The 13848-nt window shown below is 40.7% G+C and overlaps 1 protein-coding gene across 7 annotated transcripts in view; it reads left to right on the plus strand.

The window, feature by feature from the left end:
• ATP11A (ATPase phospholipid transporting 11A) overlaps positions 1 to 13848 on the plus strand; it is a 246323-nt gene that overhangs the window by 189071 nt on the left and 43404 nt on the right. For all 7 annotated transcript variants that reach the window (XR_015872874.1, XM_088458516.1, XM_088458480.1 and 4 more), the window contains exons 17-21: positions 1468 to 1571; positions 1970 to 2151; positions 2606 to 2857; positions 5415 to 5589; positions 7571 to 7673. Coding sequence is in view for 6 of the 7 variants with exons in the window: in XM_088458516.1 (XP_088314642.1) it covers positions 1468 to 1571; positions 1970 to 2151; positions 2606 to 2857; positions 5415 to 5589; positions 7571 to 7673 (816 nt within the window). In the remaining variant the exon portion in view is untranslated. The remainder of the gene's footprint in view (positions 1 to 1467; positions 1572 to 1969; positions 2152 to 2605; positions 2858 to 5414; positions 5590 to 7570; positions 7674 to 13848) is intronic.

Below are 13848 nucleotides of genomic sequence, written 5' to 3' on the forward strand. Positions count from 1 at the left end.
GGAGCAAATTCCTGTCTAATGATGCAATGCGGTTGGTCGGTGAGGTGTGACAGTAGAATGCTTTTTGTACATGCCATTGAGGGGTGCTAATTTATGGTGTTCTGAGCAAGTTGAAATATATGTTGCTCACAAGCAATAACTGGTTTTGTTGCTTCTATCATACATTTTATTTTAAGTGTTCTATGTCTTTGAACTGGACAGTCACAGAGAACGATGCTTTCACTGAAATGGATTGTTTTAAGTTGAGACATGTGACACAAAATTGATCACTGAAAGCTCAGAGAACTTATTTCTTATAAAGAAATACAAGCTGGAGGTAGAACTACTAACTGCAATCATTATAGTAAAAGTGTCAGGCAGGGGAATAGCAGACCTGAAAGTATTTGAAATAATTTGAGATTATGGGGAGAGATTTTCTCATTAACTGCAGACTTAGGGCCTGATTGACAGATGGGTGCAATGCCGATATCTTCGCTGAACCAGTGATTGTTTGCTAATGCGCATGTTTGACCACCACACTGTGCACACACAATTGCATTGCGATTACTCTCGTACATAGGAATCTGTCGCAAACTGAGTGACAGGTAGTCAGAGTTTGGGGTTGGAAATGTGGGTGGTTAGAAAAACACGCGTGTCTGAGCGTTTATATGCTGTTTCATGGGTGTGCATAAATAAGCTGTTGTGTTCTCCTATGCAGCGTGCCAGGAGAGCTGTAGTGTTTGCGGCTGGACAGACATGCCTTACATACTGCGTGACTGCCCGATGTGTGTTGATACCCGATGTTTGCGCTGTTGTATGACGTTGAACGAAAATGAGAAGGCAGCAATAGGCAACTATTCTTTGGAAGGGTATGCAGTCGGGAAGCCGGCTGACATTATACCGACAGCTGGCTTCCCGACTGTCATATCCCGGCGAGGGTGAAATGACCGGCGTCTAGATGTAGACGCCGGTCATTTTACAGACGCCGCGAGACCGGCACCCGACATCCCGATCGAAGTGATGCCGGGCGCCGCTGCGGACTGCCGCGTGGGGGGTTAGGTTTAGGGCTCCGGGGGGGGGGGGAGACTTGGGGTTAGGCACCCCCCCGGCCCCAGGAGGATAGGGTTAGGCTAGGGAGAGGGAGGGTTAGGCACCCCCCGGGAGGGACTTAGGGTTAGGCGGCGGGGAAGGGGCGGTTAAGTTTAGGCACTTAGAGGGGGGATTAGGGTTAGACACTGGGGGGAAGGTTAGGGTTAGGCACCCCTAAGGAGGGTTAGGTTAGGCTAGTTCATACCTACCTGGGGACGATCAGTATTTTCAGCAGTGTCGGCCTGCCACTGTCGGGATTTGAACTCGGGACTTGTGTCCGACGGTAATTCGTATGTATTCCATATTTTTGCAGCTGCATTCCATGCTTGTGTTCAAGGTTTAGTGTCCATTTAATATAAAAATCCAATGGATTGTCGCTGTTCTGCTTTGCCTCTGCAGGTGATATCATCTTATTTTGCAAAGGGGCAGATTCTTCTATATTACCCAGAGTCCGAGAAGGGAAAATCGATCAAATTCGAGCCAGGGTTGAACGCAATGCTGTGGTAATATACTTCTGATTCTTACACCAATGTATCTTTGTACTGTACTAATATTGTTCATGTATGTACTGTACAGAATGAGGCATTCCTCCCAACTGTCCAACTTTTGGTGGGTCAGTCCTGCTTTTCAGGGACTGTTACTCCATCCCACCCACAAAATTAGGATTCTGTATAACTCTCGAGAGAAGGGAGGACTTTATTATATTGCATTCATGTATCAGTGATTGTTATTTACATATGCTGAATTAAGTATTTAGCTACTGGCAAGGAAACAGTTGCAGTTGTTGGAATTATTATTATTTTATTTTTTTATTTGGTTAATTTTTTGCTTACCATAGCAAACATGCCTGTGGTTTTCTGAGCAATGTACCAGTGCTGAGTTTTGCTTTGCTTTCTTACAGGAAGGACTGAGGACTTTATGTGTTGCGTATAAAAGATTTTCGCAGGAGGAGTACGAAGCTACGAGCAAGTTACTGAGGAGCGCACAGCTCGCCCTACAAGACAGAGAGAGGAAGCTGGCAGAGGCATATGAAGAGACAGAGCAGAATCTCATCCTACTTGGTGCCACAGCAGTAGAAGACAGGTTCACTGACACATTATTAATGTTCTGTACAAATATGGTTATGTACCACACATACAGTGTTCTTTTAATGCTGATGCAAAAATAGTACAACAAGCATAAGTTAAAGATGCAAAATTAAAATCTCTCCATTCATGCTATAAGCAGAGGTGCAGTGCAGGTCCCATTTGCAACAGAAATTGGGTTGAGACTTGAGACTGACAAGTGACAGAACTTGTCTTTTTTTTATAAAGTCAGGTGTCATGATCAGAGCCGGAATGTAATAGGCTGAGAGCTTTGCTGCAAATCACAGCAATTTTTCGCCAAATGTAATAGCCGGTGATTTGGAAGATGAAAAGAGAATCTGTCGACTTAGCTTATTCTGGCATGTTTGCTTTTTAAATAAATTACCTGTGCAATATGTATGTAATTTAGGAATTTATATACTGTATGCTCATTTTCTTTTCTCAATCCGTAGACTCCAGGAAAAAGCAGCTGACACAATTGAAGCTTTGCAAAAGGCTGGTATTAAAGTATGGGTACTCACAGGAGACAAAATGGAGACCGCTTCTGCCACCTGCTATGCCTGTAAACTGTTTAGGAGAAACACCCAATTGCTGGAGCTCACAACAAAGAAAATAGAGGAGCAGAGTTTACATGATGTGTTGTTTGAGTTAAGCAAAACAGTCCTGAGGCACAGCGAGAGCTTAACCAGAGACAATTTCTCAGGGTACGTTGAACAAAAGGTTTGCTGTACAGGAAAGGTGACAATACTGAAGCCTTGTCTAGATGTGACTCAGATGGCAAAACAATAATATATCTTACTGATTTCAAAAACTTCAGTTTGGTGCCTGATTTGATCAACATCCTACACTTAAAAGTGTTGATGCTTGTTATTGAGGAGAACATTGTGGCATTAGTTTGATTTTATTATAGAATTTTGTGAAAAAAAAGATTATATTGGATAAATATAATGTCATACTTGGGTATTCTCCAGAGTTTTTACTATAACAATTATAAGAAAAATATAAAATATTATAAATATCTTCTTTGTATTATTTTAATTATTTTCAGAGTCAAAACTCTAGAGTAAAAAGTGTATGGTAGGTGAGGCACTGCCTCCCCTGTCTACCTTTTCTACACATCCCTGATCAAAACACACCAAATTTCCAGCACTATATACTGCTGCACCTTTGTATAATGTCCACATGTACCCTCGGGTTCATATATTTATCTGCAAATCTGGCTCTGATACTAGCCAGCACCTCCCCAGCCATTTTACTTCACATCACTATATTTAATAGAGCTTTGTAGTTTTCTGTTCTGACCAACTGAGCAAGTATTGAATTGCACATACAGTAGTATTTCAGTTTGTCTCCTACTTTGTAAATGAAACACAGTTGGGAAACTCATTATGCATGACTTCTATCTGTTCTGCTCAGGTGGAATTGATATTGCTTCACTACAAAATAGGTGAGTTGGGTGGTTAAAAAATAAAACAAAAACCAAGGGATTTTCTAAGGCAAAATAATAGTGATTTATTTGAAATTTGTATTTAATTTATTCAAAAGCAAATTGTAAATACATGCCGAATAATATTACAATAGAAATAAATACATGCCGAATAATATTACAATAGAATAATATTACAATAGAAATACCAAAGACAGGAGCGCAAGTACTAAAATACAAAAATCGTAAGGAGGGAGCTGGAAAGGAGATGATGGGTGAATAGTCGCCAACAGTATCAAGGTGGAGAGAACTAGAAACCAACTTGGTTCATAAATGGAGGTAGTAGGACCGCAGGCCAGTGGGAGTGAAGGAGACATAGGATGTGGGAAAATCCTTATTGCAAAGAGCCAGGAAGAGGTATCTACAGATAAAGCCACAGGGCCCAGAGTTGATACGATTTGTCACTTTTATAATGGAGGAGGTAGATGATGTTCTCCATCCATTCTATGTATCAGATGTAATACTTAAGAGAGACGGCACTAAGGGGGGTCAGGCTGCTTCCATTATTTAGAAATTGAATTATAAATGTAAGATTCATGAAGACTCTGTCTCCTTGGTCAGTACGTTTCTTAAGGATGATCAGCTTAATCTAGAGACCTGCAGTACCAGATAAATTTAGTAAAAAGTTGTTGGAGAGAGGAGAGTTCCAGCCACAGGGCTCTGACAAGAAGGCTATGGAAGGAGTAAAAGCGTTTAGGGAGAATATTAATTTTAATTACTGTTACTCTATCCAGCCACAAAGTTATGAGGGGGTGCCAGGACAAGAGGTCCAACTTAATTTTGACAAACAGAGCAGGGAAATTCTCCAAATAAATGGGGTCATAGGTGCGGGTGATGTAGACCCCTGGAATTTTAATTTAGACTATTGCCACTTAGAATTCAATTGAGAAGTGATCCTGTGTGCATCGGGGTGGAGAAGCTGAGAAACAGAGCTTTCGAGTTAGCAATGTTAATCATGTAGCTTGAAAGGCTAGCCTAGTAAGCTATAGGTGTAAACAGAAAAAGGAGGGAAATTCTGGGTTGCTGAAGGGTCTGTAAACAAGGAGAGCTTTACTACTATGGAACCCCATGTACAGTATATCCAGGGAGGAGCTGATAGTGGTGGCCAAAGGCTCAATAACCAGAGCGAAAGATGTGACAGAGGACATTCCTGACAGGTGCTGTTAATAATATGGACCTCTCTGCTATCCGGGAGTGATGCACAGTGCGACCGGACGTCAGCGCTAGCCTGTACAGACCCCGGAGAGGTAAGAAGGTGCTTTTTAGGTCCGGAGCGTGACAGCTGGTGAGAAAGCATCCTGACAGGCCAAAGTAGGCTAGTGTGCAGGGCATAACTTTCTAGGACAATAGTGAATTAATTAAAAAATATATACAGTATATAATTTTACTTTTACAAAACAAAATATACCTAAAAAATCTATTAAATTTAATGTTTAAAAATAAAGCAAATAATTAATGAAATAAACTGAAGTTGTATATTAAAAATAAATTTATCAATAAGTAGAATAAAAAATATTTATTTAAAAAAAAAAAAAGAAAAATATTAAAAAGAATTTCTAAATCCAAACAATGCGTTTCCAAGTCCTCTGTCTGCTTCATCAGGTTATTTTGACATGTTTGTTTTTTAATTTTATTGTATAAATTTTGTTGTCCAAGCACCTTTTTAATTGTCAATAGGATACACAAGTCTTGTTTTCATTAGGCAAATTACTTGTGTAGACATTGTAGCATCCAAATCCTACCATTTAATTTGTTTTTTTTTCTACATGGTGTAGGTTTTCAACAGATTTTCAAGATTACGGTTTAATTATTGATGGAGCCGCACTTTCATTAATAATGAAACCCAGAGAAGACGGCAGCTCTACAAACTACAGAGAGGTTTTCCTGGAGATCTGCAGAAACTGCAGTGCAGTTTTATGCTGTCGGATGGCCCCCTTGCAGAAAGCACAGGTTTTTGTAGACCCTATCAATACATACATTTTTACCTGTGCATGAAGTCAACTTGTTGTTACTACTGTGTATTGTTGGAAATGCTGGGTATGCAGTTATGTAGGCACACACCAACGGAGAACTCAAAGTATGTACAGCCCAGTCACTTAACTAGTGGAGTTGGTTTATTGAAGGATAGCAGGTGTAGTCGTACTCACTGTTACATGTACAGTAGTACTGGAGCTTGAGCAAAGTTGGGTTCTATACAGGTCACCAGCAGCTGAGTGTATGTTGCAAAAGGGTAGTTGTGCAGGATGCTGGAACAGTGTTAAATGGAGGTTATTAACCAGGTCCTGTGTAGGAGCTAAGTAGGAGACTTCTCACTCCCACTGTGTTACTCTATACCATATAATGTAAAGAAATAACGGTCCCTGCACATGCTCAGTAGTGACTTTGGCAGCATATTGGAACAGGGCATGAAGCATCCCTGGATGGACAGGAAGACTGGAGTCTGAGCAGTAGCACATTCTTTCAACATGTATATGAGGCATGATATTTCAAAAATATCTGAAGCACGTTGATCCTCCTAAACATATATTCGTATAGTTGGGGTAATTTACGATGGATCTGCATAATCCACAATTGCATAGCTCAGGCTGCTACCATTTCGCCCCCAGAGGAGACTTTGGTTCAAGGACTCAAGAACCATTTCAACTAGTTATGTTTGAAATTCCCATTTATTAATTGGAATTAATTGCTCTTATGATCCTCATCATTAAAAACTACAGTAGGTGTCTTCTTGATCTGCAAAACCCAGCACAAAGGCAGACACATGACCTCACAAGTAGATATACTATGAGTAGAGATTATAGTATAGTTTCATAATTTGGACAACCATTCATCTTCTCTATAAGGAACATGGTATGGAGGGTGTAGGGTGGTGATGTAGCTGTACTTTTGTCCTAATTTAATACAGGACAAAATTAGAACTAGAAATGATTATTTTGGTGGACAGTGACTCTTCCACAAATGTTTATTATTTTCTGTTTTGCTTGAGATTAATTTTATTTTAAACAATGAAAAATTCATGCATGCATACTTTATAATAAAGTCAGGACTGTTCACAAACAGAAAGCCTATTGGGAATTATGTCAAGAGTAGTTCCTGCATCACACTTATGGAAACTCCCTGCTAGTCTAAAAGCTAATAGAACTCAATAAGGGCATATGACCCAGTCAGTCATATGGATGTAATTATGGAAGAGTTCAGAAGCTACAGTTCCGTTCAGCAGCGCAGCAACGGTATAATGGGGACAGTATAGTGGGCCTGATTCATTAGAGCGCTATTGCGATCGCGGCTGCAATTACGCACACAGGTCTGCTGGAACAATATGCTAATGAATGCAATCGCAAAGCCAGCATAGATATGCCCATTACCGCTATCTCACATCCGCAATACCTTGCAGTCCTATGTATACATCCAGTAACATCGGCCCCTCACGCACAATTACAACAGGTCTGACCTTACTCAGAAATTGCTAATCTCGTCACACGAAGTGAGTACTCAAGCTGCGTATGCCGTCACAGTGGCTAATTTATGCACGTCCGTGCAACGGCGTTCAAACGGACAGGCACGCCTGTGTTTCTCCTACCACCCCATGCTCTTGCTGGCAGCATGTTGTGATTTCTCATCACAGGCTGTTGCTCGTCTATTTCTTTATAAACGCAGCAGAGTCTTTTCTCAGACCCGACAGTGTGTCCACACACCATCAGGAGGAGCGAGTTGAGCTGCAGTGATGTCGAATTACTTTGTTGACAAACCTAGGAAAGGATTAAAAGGACACCACTGAATAAAGGCTGGATAAACCTTGGCCTTGGATAACTGTTATACCTTTACCTTACAAAGTCTTGAAATTCTGCAAATGTAAATACAGATATATGATCTGTTTTGAAACAAACCTGAAGTTTGTTCTAAATCAAAATTATTTTCATTCTCTTTGTAGATTGTCAAGTTGATAAAGACATCGAGAGAACATCCAATTACACTGGCCATTGGAGATGGTGCAAACGATGTCAGCATGATTCTTGAAGCACATGTTGGCATAGGTATGTTGGCAAAGATGTGCTGAGGCGCACACACATAAAATAGATTTGCGATGCCTGGCACTATATAAATTAATAATGCCCTGTGTGCTCTTGATAAACTTTCCAGCAAACAGCTTGTCAACAATTCGAAGCACACATGCCAAAAGGGAATAAGCAGTGAGACTGGAAAATCAAAATAAAGATAATTGAATTTATTTCTTATTTGTATGTGTCTGAATCAAAATGGTGATTCTGACTAAAAAAAACTTTGTTTTGTAAATATTGTGATTTATATTTCTATCATTTTTTTTTATTTTTAACTACAAAAAAAATGGTATAAACGGTATACAGAGAGCACATAAGGTCCTGCACTTCATTTCATCATAATGTTAACAACCACATTTGCCAATCCAACAGTTTCAGTGTTTGAAACAGGGGAGTGATAAAGGGAATTGTGGGAACTACAGGTGGCAATTCCGTAAACAGCAGCAGATTTTAATGGAGTACTATTCTAAATGAACAGGTTTTGAGTGAAGTCATAATGTGTAAGTGGGCTGGTGATGAGGGGAGGAAGATACAAAGTAACCATACAAAGGCAAAAACATCCAGTCTATCATGTTAGTGATGGGTAATTTTTTTTTCATGCATGCAAAGTGGCAGATATAGTTTTATGTGTAAGGTAATGGAGGGAGGTTTAATCTGCGTCTGGTGACCAGCTATTCAGCTTTTCGCAGCACCCAGAATATGGGAAGACAACTTGTTTATTCAGGTTCTGGGGAAGGTGGCCTAGGAATTCTTGAGATTTGGTAACTCAAACATTGAATTAAGAAGGTTTTGCACTTTATTCCATCAGATATTAGCAAGATATCTTTGGGTATGACAACCAAATATGACCGAAGGTTTAACTGGGGCCGTACTTCCTTCGGCAAGTGGAGATAGTATTATACACAACTATCTGTAATAGAGCTTGTAAATCATCTCTTTAATAGGAGGGAGATTGAGCAGTGTTCTGTTAAATTCCATTACCTCCTCCTAGTAATCTTCCTCTAAGGGAGAGGTCGTAGATGTCTTTCCCAGTCCTGTTCATGTTTTAAATATTAGGGAAAGCTGAGACAGGAGAATGGCTCAAATGGGAAGGAGCACAACGAGCTTCAGAGGAGATAAGTATGATAAGAAAAAAAATCCTAATCTAAAATAGTACTATAAGGACCATGAGTTAGCAAGGAGAATGTTTGCTGCATGAAAGAGAAATAGGCGCGGTATCTTCTTTAATGACACATGCAGTAAAGCAGATTTCAACTTGAGTTAGTGGAGAAGAGGATAAATCTATTCAAGCATTAGTCTCATATTTTGTAGGCGAATGTGAGAGTTGAAGAGAGGTACAATTGTGGTGGGCTATGTGAATTGGGGAGTCTGCCGATGTTTGAGAAAAAGGAATATCAAGGAAGTTGGTTTTAATTACAATCTAACCATGAGATCGTATTGGGAGGGGCAAAGCTTCTGTGTAAAGTGTGATGTCCAGTAGTACATCTTAGGGGTCAATCCAATTAGGTGCAAGTTGCTATTTTCTCTTGGAATTCGCATAGCGAATACATTTTGCAATACAATTAGCAACTCGCACTGAATCAGTCAGACTGAATTCACATTTTTCCATTCGCACCTCCCTGAGGGTGATAGATGGAAAGGAAAATTTTAATTTTAACGTTAAAATGGCGGGACACTGTGCTGAACCCCTTGGACACCCCCCCTAATGACTAATTAGGCAATTGAAAGTTTCCAGGTAGCTTAATTAGTCCAATAATTATATGTCATTTTTTGGGGTAAGGTAAAAAAATGGTCCTCAAAATACCCCCAAATAAACTTTTTCGTTAGTTTAGACACCCCAAATTTAATTACAATATTGTTTTAATTGAAAAATATATTTTTTTATATATATTTTTTTTTATTATTTTTCAATAATAAGGTGCCCTGAAAGTACCCCAAACTCACCTTTTTTCCTACTTTTTTTTTTGCACTTTTCGTTTAATTCGTTTCAGGTTAAACAATAAAAGTTTGTTTTTTATAATTTTCTTGCATTTAAAAAAAAAAAACACATCAGCCATTTGACACCATTTAAAAACCTACAGTACTTTCCTAATGCCCACAATCAGCCTTCTATGCGCTCCTGCTAACGAAAGTATCCATTTTGTGGAGTCCAGGATGGTCTCCCCACTTTTTCATGCATTTCTCTCAAATCTCATTTGGCTGTCAATTCACACCCCTACGCTGTGAGTAGTGTGAAGTTATTTTTAATTGGATTGGAGAATTCTCAGGAGCGCGCATCGATGCGAAGATTGCGAGTTTGAGAAACAAACTTGCTACTTGCAATTCGCACCTAATTGGATTGACCCCATATTGTGCAGGAAACTACAACTTCTTTTTGTTGAGGTATTTCTTGTTTAATCATCAGGGGCCTCACATTGCACACAAACCTAGAGAAAGCATTTTGGACATTGATAAAGACTGAGGGCATCATATGCAAAATACACAATTTTAAATTGTGTATATGCACCAAAAATTCGTACATATATTTCTGGGCAGAGTTAGTTACATTTGACATTGATGACACAGTGGGCAAATGTGGGCCCGAGGTATAGTACATTTGTAAATGATTAGAAGCACCAGCAAAAGTATCTAATATCTTTTAAGTTATCCCAATGGAAGCAACAACCTTGGTGAATTAGGCACATATAATATATATGGCATATGAGCAAAAATAAAAATCAGAGTACCAATTAATATATGAGAGATACCAGTATGCAGTCATATTGTCGGTGGTCACTATATCAACACCAGAATGTTACTTAAAATGTTGACATCATAAATGTCAACACCTGGAAAATGTCGACATGTACAGAATGTCAACATATGAAATGTCCATATAGTGAAACTGTTGACATGGTCATTAGGGTTATACTTACCTTAGGATTTTGTCAACATCATGACCATATGGACATTTAATCAGTGTCGACATGATCACTGCCAACATTATGACCATGCCGACATGGATACTGTTGACAAAATATCCCGAACCCCTGAATACCGGTTATCGTACATGAGTATGGTCAGTGCAGGAAAAGAAAAAAGGTGGTGCACACTCTAAGCATTAAGAATACTGATAGTCAGAACAATTATGATCATCTCTACAATTAATATGGAGTATAAATTAGGTTCTTAAAGTATATTTTTCCAAATGCTCATCTACCACACTTAGGTGAACCTTATCAGATGGGTCCCCTTACACTGCTAATACTAACAAATTATAGCAATTTATCAAGGACTTAAATAGTGCCCTCTAATCTGTAGCCAGCTATGCAGGACCTGTGCTGATAGATTTAAATAATGTGTTGGTATTAGCAGTGTTAGGGACCCATCTGATGGGGTTCACCTTGACGTACTAGTGTACTGTTGATCAGATTCCTAGCCAACAGAGATGCTTATAAGGCTTGTATCGAGAAGTGGAGGACAGCACAAAAGAAAATGCGATCAGTAAAAACTAATAACATGTATAGTACATGTATAGTATTAATAAGCAGTTTATTAAAGACTGCTAAATTGTATTTGTATCTTCTGTCGCTATCATGTCTGCGTGCACCTCTTAATCAGGCCATATTTCACTGATCCAGTATTTTTTACAGGTTGGTTTTTAAATTATTGCGGTTTTAACTCTGCAGCCAAGTTCACCAATATTGCACTGCTTCACCCAACTCTCCCCCTATTACATGTCTTTACGACTGAATATATTTTTTTTCATCACAAAATAAGAATAACCACTCTTCGAATAATTAACTCTCCATGTTTGGGTGTGTGTGCAAAATACAGCCAATAACCAAATGAAATATATTTCACATCTTGGCATTCAAGGGCTTGGGGTTTCCACATGTTTTTTGCGTTGATGCCAACTCAGTAAGCACAATACTGTCCGCAATAATAATGTGTATTGTGATCTCCTAGAATAGAGGTGATCAGTTTCAATTCTCAGCATTTATCCAATGTAATTTACATCTTAAGGCACACATCCAGTAGACGATTTTTTTGACCGATAAGGATATCGTTCATAAATGGTTTGCAGATCGTTTTAAAAAATATCTTAAACGACCAGTGATGCGCGCTCCCGCTGGTTGTTTAGACATCTATCATTGTGCAAACATGCTGTACAACCTGATGATATCATCAGGTTCAGCATGTTTGCAGATGATTGATTGTGCCTGCACTGAACGACTGCTCGTTAAGTGTAGGCACATCACAGACAGACAAACGACTACAATGTCATAATCATGCAGTCTTTTGCCTGTTGTCTAGTGGATGTGTGCCTTTACAAAATCTGGAGGTGAGTGTCCTCAAATATGGGGTCTGGACTACTCCATATTATTTCTTCTCGGCGTTAAGATATGCAGCCTGAGAAAAGCATCACTTTTCTGCTTCAGGTCTTGCGGTAGTGATCTCAGGGCCTGATTCAGACCCGCTCGCTAGATGCGTATGCAAATTCAGCAAGGCAGGCGAACACACAGCAAGGCATTAGCACACCCACTATGCCTTGGCGTGCAGCCGCTCTGTGTACGCAGACGCCCACTAGCTTGTCTTAAGACGCCCACTTGCGCACGTCACCTCCAGGAAGTGTATGCAACCATCAGATGCATACGCAGCACTTGTGGTTGACCATAGCCTACTGCGAGCACTTCAGTGTAAAATTCAGCCAAGTGACGTGTACTATGATGCTGCCCCTTAATTATGCATGCTTCTGAAACGGCATCAAGACGCTCAGACACGTCTGTGTTCGCCCCTCCACTCCTCCGTTTCTAGCGGACAGCCCGTCACCACCCACAAACAGCTTCTCCTATCACTCATTCAGCCGAGCTGTCTGTGCGCAGCGAGCGAATGCTTCCCGATCGCTTGCACTAGTTCGCGCACTGCAATGCGTACGCATGCGCAGCTTGCAAATATCGGCTGGCTGCGTGCGAATTGCATCCTAGCGAGCGGGTCTGAATCGGGCCCTCAGTTCCCGTGCACAATCTAGAAGGATATAGTCTTCCAGTCCAGTAGGAGATGACTGAGAAAAACATATCTTGAGATCTGATTCAAGTGCAAGGGACTCTGGGCCTCATTCAGAGGCGGTCGGAGGATGCAAGCGGTCGCTCAGAAACTGGGCGGCCGCTTGCATCCTGACCGCCCGCCTCTGTTTCGGTCGTTAGGCTGTGAGTTTACACCCACAACTCTAACGACCGCTAGGGTGATGGTCGCGATGGTCAGAGACCATCGCGACCATCGGGGCTTACGACGAGACCCTAGGGTAGGGTCTCACTTGTCGTAAGCCCCGGAGAGCTTCTGGCTCTGTCAGAGCCGGAAGCTCTCCACTGACATCACTGGTGATGTCAGTGGGGCCTCCCCCAAACGGTAGGCGTTCCCATGGGAACGCCTCCGTTTGGGCTGCCACCCCCCGGCCCGCCTTCCAAACAGGGCGAGCTGTCAATCAACATCGACAGCTCGCCCCCTTTGGAAAGAGACCCGCTACGACCGGCACTGTCGGTCGTAGCGGGTCTCACGCATTCGCACTTGACAAACATCGAGGCGGTCGTAGACCGTATGGCCGCCTCTGAATGAAGGCCTCTTTCCTTTGGAATCACTTTGAAACTTCAGGCACTATTATCTTTATCCTCCTCATTTTCCTGCATTCAGGTGATATCTTGCAATGTGTTGCATGTTCATTTAGCTCTGCAACAAATAATGTAACTAAGTTCAAAGGAAGAGTATGCTGAAATAGTTAGCAGTGGGTATTGGCTATAGTAATAGACATGAACAGCTAATGGATAATAGCCATTAACATGCAGATCTCAAGTCTATAATTAGTAGCATTTTTTTGTATAGTATGTTACTGGAAAATGCAGAGAAACAGACCAAGAATGCTCTATTTTATTTTCTCATACAAGCCATCAATATAGGTAGACAGAAGATTCATCTGTGGGTCTTGCAGCAATCCTTAGATAATAGAAGGATGGTCCAATAAGAGATGATTCACTTGATCCATATGCAGAGATAATATAGCCACACTTTAGGCCAAGGGCTTGTATTTGGATGTCCACATTAATGTGGACATGGACTCTGGGTAGTGTTAAATCAAGCTCTTTGTCATCCTGGACAAGATGGTGAGCAGGAACTG

The sequence above is a fragment of the Taudactylus pleione genome, unplaced genomic scaffold (genome assembly GCF_031769625.1).
Source record: "Taudactylus pleione unplaced genomic scaffold, aTauple2 ptg000041l, whole genome shotgun sequence".
Classification (NCBI taxonomy): domain Eukaryota; kingdom Metazoa; phylum Chordata; class Amphibia; order Anura; family Myobatrachidae; genus Taudactylus; species Taudactylus pleione.